The 16,316-nt window shown below is 40.6% G+C and overlaps 1 protein-coding gene across 5 annotated transcripts in view; it reads right to left on the bottom strand.

Annotated features, from left to right (window-relative positions):
• LOC123180472 (proteoglycan 4) overlaps positions 1-13,235 on the bottom strand; it is a 38,576-nt gene extending 25,341 nt beyond the window's left edge. For 2 of the 5 annotated variants that reach the window (XM_044592525.1, XM_044592526.1), the window contains exons 1-5: positions 12,756-13,235; positions 12,596-12,671; positions 11,968-12,140; positions 10,261-10,382; positions 9,126-9,241 (exon numbers count right to left, since the gene is read on the bottom strand). Coding sequence is in view for 3 of the 5 variants with exons in the window: in XM_044592528.1 (XP_044448463.1) it covers positions 9,054-9,241; positions 10,268-10,302 (223 nt within the window). In the remaining 2 variants the exon portion in view is untranslated. Of the gene's footprint in view, positions 1-9,053; positions 9,242-10,260; positions 10,383-11,967; positions 12,141-12,595; positions 12,672-12,755 lie in introns of all 5 variants that reach the window. The other 3 variants (XM_044592527.1, XM_044592529.1, XM_044592528.1) reach the window with 2 other exon arrangements.
• Positions 13,236-16,316: the final 3,081 nt, after the last annotated feature.

Genomic DNA, 16,316 nt, shown 5'->3' with positions numbered 1-16,316 from the left:
TAATCCCACTTAAAACGAGCGAACCGAGCGACTTGTGGTTTCTGCAAAAAATTAGCCTGGGAATTAGTGTTTTTGGGCACAAAACTAGAGACTTGTGATTTCTGCAACCCTAGCCTTCAATGTCGATGTTTTTTGCAATTCACTCGGCTCATACCACTGAAATTGTCATCTATTCTAATTAATCCAAATCATCCTCCCATGATGATCTTGTACGCGTAACATTCTTCGGGAGGGCTAGCAAAATCATCAAAGTCTACCAACTATGATCCATTTGTATCATCTTCATGCTCCATATGGGGCACATACAAGCTACTAAATTTAGGTCAAAATATCACAAATCCAAGTGCTCAAGTATCTCCAACCTATAATCGAACTAGTAATATCCAAGATGATCCAACATCCTACCAATACCACATTCATGCTAATCATACTATACCTATATAAATCCAATATATCTCAGGTTCTTCAAGCTACACCCTAAAGTTCTCTGGTTTTAAGCTCGTGTGAAAATATCACAAATCCAAATGCCCAATCTCAAGTTTAACTCCGACCTAGAATCCAAGCAGATATATCACTGAACCTAGCGCAAACAACATTTCTAATTACTCCAATATCTTTGTTTTCTTGCTACTATTTCAATCCAAGATGATGTTAGAGTCCATCAATTTTCACAATCTTGTTGATCATATTATACTCATATAAATCCAATATATCTCCGATTGATCATACTACACCTTAAAGTTCTCCAGTTTCAATCTCTGAAGGAGTGCATCAAGTACAAATCATAACGAGGATCCAACCAAGCCCATATCATGTTTATGTAAGTCCAGTATAAAGCAAGCTTCCATTGGATGACTATAGATCCAAAAATTAGAAGTTATTTATCCACAGATTTTTTTCAAGATCACAATCACCTATATAAATCCAAATTGTTCCAAGATTATTAAAGATCAGTTTATCCACCAATATACTATCACTTCATAAATACTACCCTCCTCCTACTACTGCATCAAAAGGAGCACAAACACATAATAAAAGCAAGATCAACTCCTCCAACAAGGCTCATACCACTGAAATTGCCATCTATTCTAATTAATCCAAATCATCCTCCCATGATCTTGTACTCGTAAAATTCTTGGGGAGGGCTAGCAAAAGCGTCAAAGTCTACCAACTACAATCCGTTCGTATCATCTCCATGCTCATATCCATATGGGGCACATACAAGCTACTAAGCTTAGGTCAAAATATCACAAATCCAAGTGCTCAAGTTATCTCCAACCAAGAGTCCAACCTACATCTCAGGTTCATCATGCTACACCCTAAAGTTCTTCAGTTTCAAGCTCATCTCAAAATATCACAAATCCAAGTGCCCATTCTCAAGTTTAACTCCGACCTAGAATCCAAGCAGATATATCATTGAACCTAACACAAACAAAATTTCTATTACTCCATATATTACACTCATATAAATTTTCTCCGATTGATCATACTACACCCTAAAGTTCTCCAGTTTCAATCTCTAAAGGTAGTAATCATAACGATGATCCAACCATCTTCCTGCCATCCCCTCAACGCTTGGCTCCAAGTACAATGAATGACGTCAATGACACTCCGCTCCCAACAACGTTTTCATCCCTTCTGCCATACCTCATGTGCAATCCGCTCCATGCCAGTCCGTCCGGCATCCTTTGCCTGGCTTCGGGTTGCTCCCTAAAGTTCTTCATTTTCAGTTTCTAAATGTGTGAATCTAGTAGTAATCATAACTATGATCCAACCATATTCCCACCTTCCCCAATCGTCATCCCCTCGACACTTGGCTCCAACTACAATGAATGATCATGCTACACCCTAAAGTTTTCAAGTTTCAAGCTCATATTTAAATATCACAAATCCAAGTGCCCAATCTCAAGTTTAACTCCGAACTAGAATCCAAGCAGATGTATCATTGAATTAAACACAAACAACATTTCTATTACACCAATATTTTTGTTTTCTTCCAACTAATTCAATCCAAGATGATGTAATAGTCCATCAATTTTCACAATCAAGCTGATCATGTTACAAATTTTAATCCAATATATCTCCGATTGATCATACTAGACCCTAAAGTTCTCCAGTTTCAATCTCTAAAGGTGTGCATCTAGTACAAATCACAACTATGATCCAACCAAGCCCACTATCATGGTTATCTAAGTCCAGTATAAAGCAAGCTTCTACTAGATGGCTATAGATCCAAAAATTAGGAGTTATTTATCGACCAGATTTTTTTTCACGATCACAAACACTTAATTGAATCCAAACTGTTCCAAGGTTATTAAAGACCTATTTATCCACGAACATAATATCACTTGATAAGCATTACCCTCCTCCTATTACTGCATCTAAAGGAGCACAAACACATAATAAAAGCAAGATCAGCTGCTCCAATAAGGCTCATACCATTGAAATTGTCACCCATTCTAAGTAATCCAAATCATCCTCCCACGATCTTTTGCTCGTAACATTCTTTGGGAGGGCTAGCAAAATCATCAAAGTCTACCAACTACAATCCATTTGTATCATCTCCATGCTCATATCCATATGGCGCACATACAAGCTACTAAGCTTTTGGTCAATAGATCACAAATCCAAGTGCTCAAGTTATCTCCAACCTAGAATCCAACTAGTAATATCCAAGACCATCCAATAGTCCACCAATACCGCATTCATGCTAATCATACTATATACCTATATGAATCAAATACATCTCAGGTTCATCATGCTATACCCTAAAGTTCCCCAGTTTCAAGCTCATGTCAAAATATCACAAATCCAAATGTCCATTCTCAAGTTTAACTCCGACCTAGAATCCTAATTGAACCTAACACATACAACATTTCTATTACTCCAATATCTTTATTTACTTACTACTATTTCATGCCAAGATGATGTAATAGTCAATCAATTTTCAAAATCATCCAGATCATATTACACATATAAATCCAATATATCTCCGATTTATCATACTACACCCTAAAGTTTTCAAGTTTCAATCTCTAAAGCTGTGAATCTAGTAGTAATCATAACTATGATCCAACCATCTTCCCACCTTCCCCAATCGTCATCCCCTCGACGCTTGGCTCCTAGTACAATGAATGACGGCAATGACACTCCGCTCCCAATAACAATTTCATCCCTTCCACCATACCTCATGTGCAATACGCTCCATGTCAGTCCGACCGGCATCCTTTGCCTGGCTTCGGGGTGCGATGTGCGATGCCTCAATCCAACAACATCCCGTGTTTCCCTGCTGGGCGCCACCATAGCCACACAGGCAGTCGGCAACGCAATGGCTAACCCACGAGACACAGCCCGAGAGCACGACGTTACCTACCACCAAGGCCAAGGACGCACGGCGGGAGAACGTGTGATGTCGGATCAAGTCAGTGGCACGGAACCCGTAACAAGGTAAGGACATCAAGCCGAATTGGCGGGAAATGAACAATGCACGGGAGGTGTGGGAGAGGGTGTAAACCCTGTCAGCCGCATCGGCCTTTGCGCCAAGCCATTGTTGCAATGTCGATCTTCAAGCAATCGAGTAATACTTCTGATGCGCTTTCTCATTGCTCCTCTGCAACTACCTCAGCCTCCACTTGATTACTATAGATCCAAAAATTAGAAGTTATTTATCCACTAGATTTGTTTTCAAGATCACAATCATCTAAGTAAATCCAAATTGTTCCAAGATTATTAAAGATGTATTTATCTACCAATACAATATCACGTCATAACTACTACCCTCCTACTACATCTAAAGGAGCACAAACACATATTAAAAGCAAGATCAGCTGCTCCAAAAAGGCTCATACCACTGAAATTATCATCTACTCTAATTAATCCAAATCATCCTCCCGTGATGATCTCGTACTCGTAACATTCTTAGGGAGGGCTAGCAAAATCATCAAAGTCTACCAACTACAATTCGTTTGTATCATCTCCATGCTCATATCCATATGGGGCACATACAAGCTATTATGCTTAGGTCAAACTATCACAAATCCACGTGCTCCAGTTATCTCCAACCTAGAATCCAACTAGTAATATCCAAGATCATTCAATAGTCCACCAATACCGCATTCATGCTAATCATACTATACCTATATAAATCCAATACATCTCAAGTTGATCATGCTACACCCTAAAGTTCTCCAGTTTCAAGCTCATGTCAAAATATCACAAATCCAAGTGCCCAATCTCAAGTTTAACTCCGACCTAGAATCCAAGCAGATATATCATTGAACCTAACACAAACAACATTTCTATTATTCCAATATCTTTGTTTTCTTCCATCAATTTTCACAATCATGCTGATCATATTATGTTCATATAAATCAAATATATCTCTGATTGATCATATTACACCCTAAAGTTCTCTAATTTCAATCTCTAAAGGTGTGCATCTAGTACAAATCATAACTATGATGTAACCAAGCCCACTGTCATGGTTATCTAAGTCCAATATGAAACAAGCTTCCATTGGATGACTATAGATCCAAAAATTAGAAGTTATTTGTCCACCAGAATTTTTTCAAGCTCACAATCATCTAAGTAAACCAAATTGTTCCAAGGTTATTAAAGATCTATTTATCTACCAATATAATATCACTTCATAACTCCTGCCCTCCTCCTTCTACTGCATCTAAAGGAGCACAAACACGTAATAAAAGCAAGATCAGCTGCTCCAACAAGGCTCATAATACTGAAATTGTCCTCTATTCTAATTAATCCAAATCATCCTCCCATGATGATCTTGTACTCGTAACATTCTTGGGGAGGGCTAGCAAAATCAAAGTTTACCAACTACGATCCATTTGTATCATCTCCATGCTCATATCCATATGGGACACATACAAGCTACTAAGCATAGGTCAAAATATCACAAATCCAAGTAATTAAGTTATCTTTAACCTCGAAACCAACTAGTAATATCCAAGATGATCCAATAGTCCACCAATACCGCATTCATCGTAATCATACTATACCAATATAAATTCAATACATCTCAGGTTGATCATGCTACACCCTAAAGTTTTCTAGTTTCAAGCTCATGTGAAAATATCACAAATCCAAGCGCCCAATCTCAAGTTTAACTCCGAACTAGAATCCAAGCAGATGCATCATTGAACCTAACACAAACAACATTTCTATTACGCCAATATCTTTGTTTTCTTCGTACTAATTCAATCCAAGATGATGTAATAGTCCATCAATTTTCACAACCAAGCTGATCATGTTACACATTTAAATCAAATATATCTCTGATTGATCATACTAGACCCTAAAGTTCTCAAGTTTCAATCTCTAAAGGTGTGCATCTAGTACAAATCATGACTATGATACAATCAAGCTCACTATCATGGTTAGCTAAGTCCAGTATAAAGCAAGCTTGCACCTGATTACTATAGATCCAAAAATTAGAAGGTACTTATCCACCAGAATTTTTTTCAAGATCAGAATCATCTAAATAAATTAGAACTGTTCTAAGGTTATTAAAGATCTATTTATCCACGAACATAATATCACTTGATAAGTACTACCCTCCTCCTATTACTGCGTTTAAAGGAGCACAAACACATAATAAAAGCAAGATCAGCTGCTCCAACAAGACTCATACCACTGAAATTGTCATCCATTCTAAGTAATCCAAATCATCCTCCCATGATCCTGTACTCGTAACATTCTTGGGGAGGGCTAGCAAAATCATCAAAGTCTACCAACTACGATCCGTTTGTATCATCTCCATGCTCATACCATATGGGGCACATACAAGCTACTAAGCTTTGGTCAAAATATCACAAATCCAAGTGCTCAAGTTATCTCCAACCTAGAATCCAACTAGTAATATCCAAGACCATCCAATAGTCAATTAATACCACATTCATGCTAATCATACTATACCTATATAAATCAAATACATCTCAGGTTCATCATGCTACACCTTCAAGTTCTCCAGTTTCAAGCTCATGTCAAAATATCACAAATCCAAGTGCCCATTCTCAAGTTTAACTCCGACCTAGAATCCAAGCAAATATATCATTGAACCTAACACAAACAATATTTCTATTACTCCAATATTCTTGACATTGACTCTTGTTCTGATTTAGGATCGGCACACTAGTGCTCTACTTTGTGTTGGCCCTCGACGCTGTGATTCGCACGGCCTCCGAAGCTTGCCGGGCGTCGCCTTCCCTCCGCTACCACATCCACCAATCTCTTCAACTCTCTTACCTTGTCTACCGACTCTTTGTGGCATCATCATCTCAGTTACATGTGTGGCTCTCGTCTCTCATCCTTAGAACGATGTCGTCTTCTAGGATTTGTCTCTCGCAATGTAACTTTAGACAGTCAAGTTTGTTGGCTGGGTAAACACGTTCAGTTACCATATCTTCATAGCAAGACTGCCTCAGCGTCCTTTCAATCCTATTCACTATGATGTTTGGGACCCAGCTCCCTTTGCCTCGAAAGGAGGCCATCGCCACTATATTATCTTTACAATTATTTCTCTCGACACAAGTCGATATATTTTATGCCTTCTTGTAGTGAAGTCTTATCTATCTATAAGAAGTTTGCCGCCTTGGTTCATACCCAGTTTTCCACTACTATCTGTCTTTCGTGCAGATACAGCTTGTGTGTATCTCTCTCATTTGCTGCGCAGATTCCTTGTTGAGCAAAGCACACTTGCTCGGTTCTCTTGTCCCGGTGCTCATGCTTAGAATGGGGTTGTTGAGCGCAAGCATCGTCACCTTTGTGAGGCAACTAGCGCGTTGATGATCATAGCCACCTATCTCATCAACATTCATCCTCCTCAACTCTACAGAGTGACATTCCTCTCGAGCATCTTTCTGAGCATTCTCCTAACTATTTGGTTGAGCGTCAACTTCATTTGTTTGGTTGTGTTTGCTATGTTCTTCACGCACCAAACTGTTTGATCAATCTGTTGAATGTGTCTTCTTAGTTTAAAGTGATGAGCACAAGGGCTATCGGTGTTGGGATCTTGTTAGTCGTCGATTGCGCATTTCTTGAGATGTGACTTTCGATTGAGTCTCCTCCTTTCTATCCACGTCCATACTCTCCTTCAGCCTCCCCCATTGAGGATATTTCTTCCCTCAATTTTCTTGATACACTTATCACTCATTTATTGCCCTCGCCCACCTATCCCAGCTTATCCTCCCGTACTACTGTTATAGATCCCACACGTCGCCACCTGCGGCTTCCCCACCTCGTTCATTACCTGAGGCTACCTCACCTCGCTCATCCATGAGGTTTCCCCGATGAGTCCCCCTTATCATCTTCACTAAACTTGTGGTCCACGTGTTGTGGATCCTTCTAATGAGCCATCTCCCTCGACTACTATGGCCTTTCCTGGTGGCAACGCACCACCTAAAGCTCAGCCTACTTATGGCTTCCGAGCTCGCTCGCTTCTGCCTATTGACCGCTATGGTTATTGGTTATTCTGGCGTCGCTTTTCTCGAGACGACTTCTTACTATGACGAATTTGTTCATCATGAATTACAGCATGCGATTGTAGAGAAGATTGTTGCTCTTGCATGCATAGGCATGTGGGATATCATTTCTCTTCCTCCCTGTTGCATGAGGTCTACATATAGCCACCACCGGAGATGGCTCTTTTATGGCCATAAGCAAACCCCTCGTGCCTAGTTGGAGTTTTGTCTCAGTGGTGATTGTGGCTAGTTTTCGGCGAGTGCTCATGATCCTACACTTCTTACCCACCTTTCAACTCATGGTCAAACTCTTCTTCTATATGTCGATCATCACTGCGATGACTCTTAAGTACATTGCCTTTGTGAAGGCTCATCATAGTGGGTTTCTTATGTCTGATCTTGGTCCTCTTTGCCACTTCCTAGGGATTGAGATTTCTTCTACCTCTAATGGCTTCTTATCAAGCTCATCATCACATGCGGCTTTCCCGCCTCGTTCATTACCTAAGATTACCTCACTTGGCTCATCCCCTGAGGCTTCCCTTCTCTACTACACTGGTCGTCCACATGTTGTGGATTCTTCTGATGAGCCATCTCCCTCGACCGTCTTGCTCTGCCCTCCATTATATGCTCTGCCGCATTGTCGTCGCGGCTAGGATGGTAGCAAACTCACTAGCGCCGATGCCTTTCGCGCGACATCGCTAGAGACTTCATCCTCTCAAGTTGCATGAACGGCCGGAGGGGACACTGACACCATGGCTGCTAGCATTCCCTCTCTCGGATCATGAAGTGTATGGGAGTGAGACTAATAGAAATACGGGAAAGGAGACAATTACTAGCGTATTAGGGGAATGAGGCCCAAATAGAAGTGTTGAGATGCCCACTACCAAAATGGTTGGTGTATTCTTCTCCAAAGTGGGCTACTACCAGACATGATGGGCACATCGATCCATATAGTGATTTTCATGACGGTTATCATCAGGATACTCAATACAACAACAGTTGCCCGAGCTTGCCATCAAACATGCTCGCCGAAGATTTGGCTGATGTACAGGGACAGTCAGATTAAGCGTTTTAGCAAGCATGTGGTGGCAGTAGTGTGGATGCTCCACATAGTTGCAGCTTGCCGGGTTTGACCACACGCCAAAGATGCAGCTAGCCTTCAGCCTACATTGGTTTGCAATGGTACGCCTCCTCTTACTACTTCATATGGAAAATTGCAGTATTGAGTTGATTTCTCTTGCCCAAGCAATTGCAGTTTGTATTGAAAGTACGCTTCTCTGGCCCCACGCAAATAGTTCAGTTTCTTTTAGGACTACTAAAGAAAATAGCTTTAGAGTTTACCACGTTCATAATAATCATGCAGCTATTTGGTGAGCAGATATGTATGTAGAAGTACGACTACTCGAAATTGGTGTGGTAAATGTGCAAAATCCTAAAGGCCGTGCTACATCTACTTCAAATAAGTTTTACTTAATTAATACACTCTAAATTTTTTAGAAAATAATTAGCACACTGCATTGTAGTTTAAACACAGTAATATGAGGGGACACACTGAAGCCAAGAAGAACTAACAAATTGATGTTTGAAGATAGAAACCCAGTTGCCTTGATTTCATCTGGACCAGAGGAAGGTTAGTTTTAGTACCATGCATTTTCCTCCACACAAACAATTGCCTACTCAAAGTGGTTCCCTCGATGTCCATTGGGTTGAACGCTGGATGGGGTACGCAATCTACTTCTGTGAGTTCAGTAAAAAAATTCCTGCAGAACAGCCAACACCAGTTATATTGCAAAAATACTGAATTTGTATTTCCTTTTAACAAAGATCTTAACTGTAAAAGAACTTTCATCAGGTTTGGAGGAATATTATCTTAAGTACTCCCTCTGTAAACTAATATAAGATCTTTTATGTAAGTGACACCGTATTGGTAATTAACTTAATATGGATCATGCGTTATTTCGAGATTCAAGCAATAGTCCACTTTATTTCTGTATTCTCTTGCATAACTGTGATTATTAAACTAATATGATACCTTAAAGTTCTTCTGACATTTTTTGCATGTTTACGTACTGCTTTGTTTATATCACTTCTCAAATTTATATATAGTACCAACTTTAGAAATATAATTTGGTTGCATAACAATAATTTTTTAGATCAATCAAGCCAGTAAAGTGTGTAAGTTTATCAAATATAATTATTCTAGAAACATTCATATCTGCTGGCCATCAGAATATGCTAGAATCTTATTTAACTTTTTGCAGGTTAAGTCAAACTTAGCGCCCTGCTACAAAATCAGATTTTTCTAAATATTGCTACCATGGCAACTTTAGTTTATAATTCAACAATAAAGATATGACTACTGTTGATCGTTGTGTTTCTTCTTCGCAACTTTACCCTTCTTAGTTTACTCACAACAGAACTATATATGAATTCTTTCTCAGTTACTCGGGCATCATAAAAATGACATGCACCCATATTGCATTGCAGTCTTAAGTTTGAGATTTTTTTTTTAAACTGAAAATCAGTAGGGAAGGCCACTACTGAGCCAATTTCAGATTTTAATGGATACTGTACAGGTGGTATGGTGAAAGTTCCAGATAATTCAAGTTAGACAACTTGATATTCACTCTTTGTGCTCTGATTAACTAGATGACACAAAGTTAAGTCCATACAGCACATGACATTACTAAGTTTTCTTAATATCTAAGACAAATATGTTGATAACTTTGTAGTTAATTGATAATTTTAATTGATGTATAAAAGAAAAATAAGTGCTCACACTATACTTGATTGTCGAGACATAATCTTGATGGTAGCTCATCTTCAAGTCTTAGTACTCAATCTTACACCAGTTTCCTTTGTTGTTGATACCCTTGCAGATTTCGTATGGAGGTCAAGATCCTGCATGGAGCCACCATTTTTTCAGTTCACGAACCTGCACTTCTGGATTACATATATAATAACAAAGGAAATATGCAGCTGATCTAATTGTCTATACTTCCATTTCTTATAACAGGGTGCGCTTATGAAAAGATTGCCACAACCCTTTTCTAAGACAAAAACGTGATATTCTTCTTTTTCCTCACAACGTTGAGCAATAATAACCACCATAAGAGTATTCTAATAAGGCATATTCCCTTACTGATAATCCAAGAGTTAATGTTTCTTTTCTTAACTGACGAGAAAGAGCAGAAAACCAAATTTAGGATGTCCCTGTTTTTGTCGGCTTCTATAAAGAGACTATAGTGCATACGAACGACACGATTACAGGCCTTCTACTATGCAGTGACCTATACTTATGGTTCTCTTTCCCTCGAAGGTTATTTCTACTGTTACAAGACCACAGTGCATATTAAACTATTTATCAAGCTTCAGTCATCCCATAGGCTTTGAGGTAAGTTTATAATGTTATTTGTTTGTTCTCAGGCATATAATCTTAGTTTTTGGAGAAACACCCATAATCCAAATCAGAACCGTTGTATGCTAGATTGTGCTGTTCAAATGAAGGGAGCTTTATCGAGAGGGATTATCTAGATGGGATTATAGTTCACATAGAAATCTGAGATTATTTGCCACTAGAAATGAACACCGGCCCTCAGAACATCAGCACTGTGCGTGTCTTTCCACAAAATTAGAACTCAATTTTTTACATATAGAAGAACGGTGGAGCTTCTTAAGCAGGGAGCTACGCAATCAAGCAGTAGTATATCTGGTAGGCAGGAAGATGAGTTGTTCCTTAGGTAGTGTATAAAAAATAACTGACAGAAACCATGACTTTGTTAATAAGGCAACCATGTTAAGTAAACAAAAACCCTCTTTCATCTAGTAGACAGGAAGATAGGTTGTTGAATAGTACCGCAAGAGAACTGGGAAATGATGCAAAAAACAAACTGATAATGTTGTACTATGTAATTTACAGAAATGGTCAAGCATTTCCATACTTGATGATTTCATGAACGCATAGCTTTCAGATTAAACACCTTATAACCACAGTTCCAAATGAGAAAAATTGTGTCGCAATTCAGGTGCACTGATTTTTAATATTGGAGCTGAGACCTGCCACGAGGGCATAGTCTATTCCATTAAACAAATAACATTTTCCTTGTTTTGCTCAATACAATTTCATTATCACAGCTGAGACCTATCTTGAACAGAGTTAGGCATCATCTATTCCATTAATGAAATGACCTTTTCCCTATTCTGCCCAATACAATTTCATGATCACAGCTGAGACCTATCTTGAACAGCTGAGACCTATCTTGAACAGAGTTAAGGCATCATCTATTCCATTAATCAAATGACCTTTTCCCTATTCTGCCCAATACAATTTCATGATCACAGCTGCATATACTACCAATTTTTATCAACAACAGAAAATTGCTGGAGATTAGAGCAATTATGCAAGAAGAAAAGCAATGGAAATATTAATGATTTGAAAAATAAACAAAGCAGGATCAAAAGAGACGTCATACAGGCTATCACTTACGTAGCGATTGCTTCTGCTGCTAACATTTTCCGTCACAATCATCACAGCACCAGAATGCACTTGATCATAGTGTGATCCATGTGAACTTGAGATCCTCGATAGTTGATACAAATGCTCAACAATTGCCCCTTTTGATGAACCCAAACCGAAGTACATATCCCCAATCCATGCGGCTGCACATAACAAGTGGAATTTAGAAGGAAATCGCTGGAACACACAGCCATAGGCAGGCAGGGAATGGCTGACGGAACATGTGACTTGTCCGGTCATCCCAGCGCATTGCATGCTACTGAGCTGTGCAGTTTACCCAGTAAATTAACCAACCACACACAATTGATCACCGAGCAACAGATTGGTAGAAGAACAGCTGCCGCATAAAGTGGGAACCACACAGCTGCTGCATTGCCATCAGTTACCAAATGGTGGAGCAGAGTAGAGCTAGCAGCAAACAGTCTGGATTCTGAAATTCTGTAGCCACTTCCCTGTATCCACGGCTGCTCATCTTATTAACCGTTCCTACCATGTGAATTCGCTGGTCCTAACAACGCAATGTAATGTTTGGGCTGTTCATGGCAGCATGTATGGTTGTTTCTGATTCCTGAGGGGGGATGTGTGGTTGGTTTAGTACCTTTCTTGCGGGGCGGACGCAGTGGTTGTGGTCGCGGGAACAGGCGTCGAGGTCGTCCCAGGGCTCCTCCCCACCGCTGCCACCACCCATGGACGCTCAAATCAGAAACAAATGACAATACAATCCATGGATTCGAGACAAAGGGTTGAAGAGCACGCACAGTCGTAGTTGAGGGTGCGGACGAGCGGCTGCACGGAGGCGGCGGCAAGGAGGAGGATCTACGCCTCGGAGCACTCCGCCGGGACGCCGTAGGGGAGGGCTCCGTGTCGTCGCGCGCCCAGCCGTCCACGGCGCCGTCGTCCTGGGCCTGGTGCGGCACGGGCGGCGCGTCCTGCTCCATCTCCGCGAGCTAAGGCGAGCAAGAGCTGGGCGAGGCGGCGAAGATGGTATGCGCGGCGCCTAGGGCTTTCGCGTGCACAATTTGGACTCTCCCCCGGTGGACTGGCCGGCGTCCTGGATGGATTGGAAGCCGAACCTTACATCCATCGATCCCCTGCTCCTCGTCAGACGGGGATGAGAGGAGGTATGCGCGTGCGTGCGTGCGTGCGACGGACGAAGAAACGGTAACCGGCCGGCGGCGGAAGCGACGGGATGTGAGAGAGGGAAAAGACAGCGGCGGTGGATTGGTTTTTCTGCTTCGTGGGCGACTGGGCTGGGTTTTTTTTTTTCTCTTTCTTGTTGAAGAACAACTTTGGTAAGTGGAGGCCACGCACCAACGGTCAGAATAGGGGGTTTTTCCATAGAGAAAAGTCTGAAATGAACCTTGATTTTATAAGCCAAGTCTGAATCAAACCCTAAACTAAAAATCCTTGAAATTGTCACCCTGTATTATCTAATCCCGGTCGTTTCCAGTTGATTTATGCTATACTTTCGTCAAACCGGGAAAGAAACAATCCCGGTCAGGATTACCCGCTTCTCTCACTGATTACAAGGGCCTACAAGTCATATCCATCTTCTTCCACACACTCTCTTTCTTTCTGCTTTATCTTTCTTCTGTCCAGATCCATCATCACAACATGCTAATGCAGATAACGGGAAAAAGAAGAGACAAAAGAATTTGGAATCGGAACTAGCCCAACATGGATGGATCTTGGGCATCCGTACAGGCGTGTACTCCGCCTACAGCGTGGTGGGCGCCAAGGCTCCATCACCTCGGCCATGCAGGTGCAACCGGTGTGTAGAGTGGAGCTTTGGGGGCAGCATGAGCACGGAGACTCTAGCGGTGAGGTGCTACGAACTGCACGAGCGCATCGGCTACACATGGGAGCACTCGGAAGTAGGTGTCGCACGCGGCCGCGTCACGCACATCAGGTCGTGCTGCTCCCAGCAAAGCGCTGACAGTTTGCCGCATCTAATCACGGGCTCCGGCACCCCCATCAACCACGGCGAGGGTGGCAGGTCGGCGGCGAGGGCGACAAGCCAACGGGCTCACGGCGAGGCGGATCCAATGTGGCATCATCCATGATCGTGGCCCTTGGTATGGCAGAGGATTTCGAGGGCGACGAGTATATGCGTCGGCGCGTTCATTCCCACCGGCGACCACCTCCGGTCTCTTCCCGTTGACCATGGTGGCGATGACGGGCCTCTTCCGAGACCTTGACCCGATGGGTGTGACTTCGAGGTGAGGAGAAGATGTGGCGGCAGAGTGGATCTGAGAGGAGAAGGATTGGCGGAGAGAGTCCGGGCAGGGAAAGATGAATACGACACATGGGCCCGTGTAGTCAGCGGGAGTGGTGATCAAGATCGTTCTTTTTCCAGTGCGCCAAACAAGCATTTAGCAGAAATCAACCGGGATAGACCGGGATTAGTGAGTACAGGGTGCCAGTTTCAAGGATTTTGAATTCAGTGTTTGATTCAGACTCGAGATACAAATTCAAGGTTTATTTTAGACTTTTGCCTTTCCTATACAACACGTAGGGCGCGCACGCCGCGCGCGTACCACCCGGCTCCCCCCCCCCCCCCCCCCCCCCCCGCTGGTGTACATGCGGGCCGATCAAACTCACGAATGGCCGGTTTTGGGAAGGTTGAACCTTTCCAAACCGGTTTTCTCATTGTCTTACTTCGTTCCAGATTTACTCCTTTAATTTTTCTTTTTCCGTTTAACTTTTAGTTTTCTTTTTCTTCCTTTTTTATTTTTCCCCAAATTTCCAGAACATTTTATGAAATCCAGCACAATTTTTCCAAATTGGTGAATATTTTTTGAAATTCGAACATCGTTTTTTCAAATCGGGGTGAACTTTTTTAATCCAAAATTTATTCAACGAATTCAAAATGATGAACATTTAGTTAATTTGTGAACACTTTTTGAAACCGCGAACAGTTTTTCAAATGATGAACATTTTTATAAATTCAGTACTTTTTTTGAAAATCGTAATATTTTTTTTACAAATTCGTGAGCACTTTTTAAAGTCTTGTACATCTTATTGAATTTCCTAAAATATTTTAAATTGTACATATTTTTAATATTATAAATATTTTCTAAAACCTCACAAACATTTTTCTAGAATTCATGAACATTTCTTAAAGAAATTGAAAACATTTTTTGAATAACCTAACATTTTTTTGAAATCATGAATATTTTCTTGAATCGTGAGCATTTATCATTTCCCAAACATTTTTTCAAATCATGATCATTTTTTGAATTGACAAACTTCTTTTCACAATTCACAATTTTTTGTTATCCCGAATCATTATTAAAAAAGGAAAAATTGAAAACAGAAAAAAAACAAAGAGGCTTTCCGCCCCGCACATGAGTCGGCCCATGAGGGTGCGCGGGGAGCAGGGGGGTACGCGCTTGGACGATAACCAGCGCGTTAGTCGCCATATAGGAGCTCCACAGAAGAGGAGGCGGGGACGTCCTATATGACGCATTCTGCTGTGTATAGCACAAGGCTACAAGCGGGCAGCAAACTAGGCCGGCCTATTGGCCGCAAGCCAATTATGTCACGCATCCCTAAAAAAAGTAATTCCACGTATCCCTCAAAATTGCAAACGAAATTGGAAAAATGAGTGAACACTATTTTTTGAATTTTCATTATTGGTAAACATATAGAAAATGAAATTCCAAACTTAGAACTTTCGAAAAATTATTGAAAAGTTTGAACATAATTCAAAATTTTGAATAAATTTTGAAAAGTTGAATGAAATATTGAAAACTTGTAAATTTCTGAGAATATAAACATAAAACTGAAATTCTGATCATTTTTTGAATTTTTGAACTATTAATGAAAATTGTAAACATGCTTCAAAATTTTAAAGAAAAATAAAAATGGAAAAATAAAACATGAAAATAATTGTAATTCCAACAAAATAGGAACAAATTTGAATAACACGAACAAAAATTTGAAAGTTCATTTTTTTGAGAAATCAAATAATATTTGAAATTTTGAGCAATTTTAAAATTTATGAAGAAAAAGAAACAAAAAAAGAGAAAACAAAAAATCAAAATCAAAAAAGGAAATTGGAAAAACCAGTAAAAACAACAACAAAAAAGAAGAAGAAAACAACGAGGTTTTCTAGAAGCTTCCCAAAACAGTGAAAAAATGGCTTGGAACCTTCTGCAAGGTTACGAAAACCTGAACAAAATGCCTCTGAATGGGCCGGCCCATTGCGCCCGCTGATGCGATCCTCGTGTGTGATGCCTCGGTTGTTTGATGCAGAATTCCTCAAATAGAGAATTCCGAGGAGGCAGACGACATACGGAAAAAAACTGATGTTACGA

This window comes from Triticum aestivum, chromosome 1D (assembly GCF_018294505.1).
Source record: "Triticum aestivum cultivar Chinese Spring chromosome 1D, IWGSC CS RefSeq v2.1, whole genome shotgun sequence".
In the NCBI taxonomy this organism is placed as follows: Eukaryota; Viridiplantae; Streptophyta; class Magnoliopsida; order Poales; family Poaceae; genus Triticum; species Triticum aestivum.
Note: the sequence above shows the minus strand (reverse complement) of the source record. Positions and strands in the feature narration are given on the sequence as shown.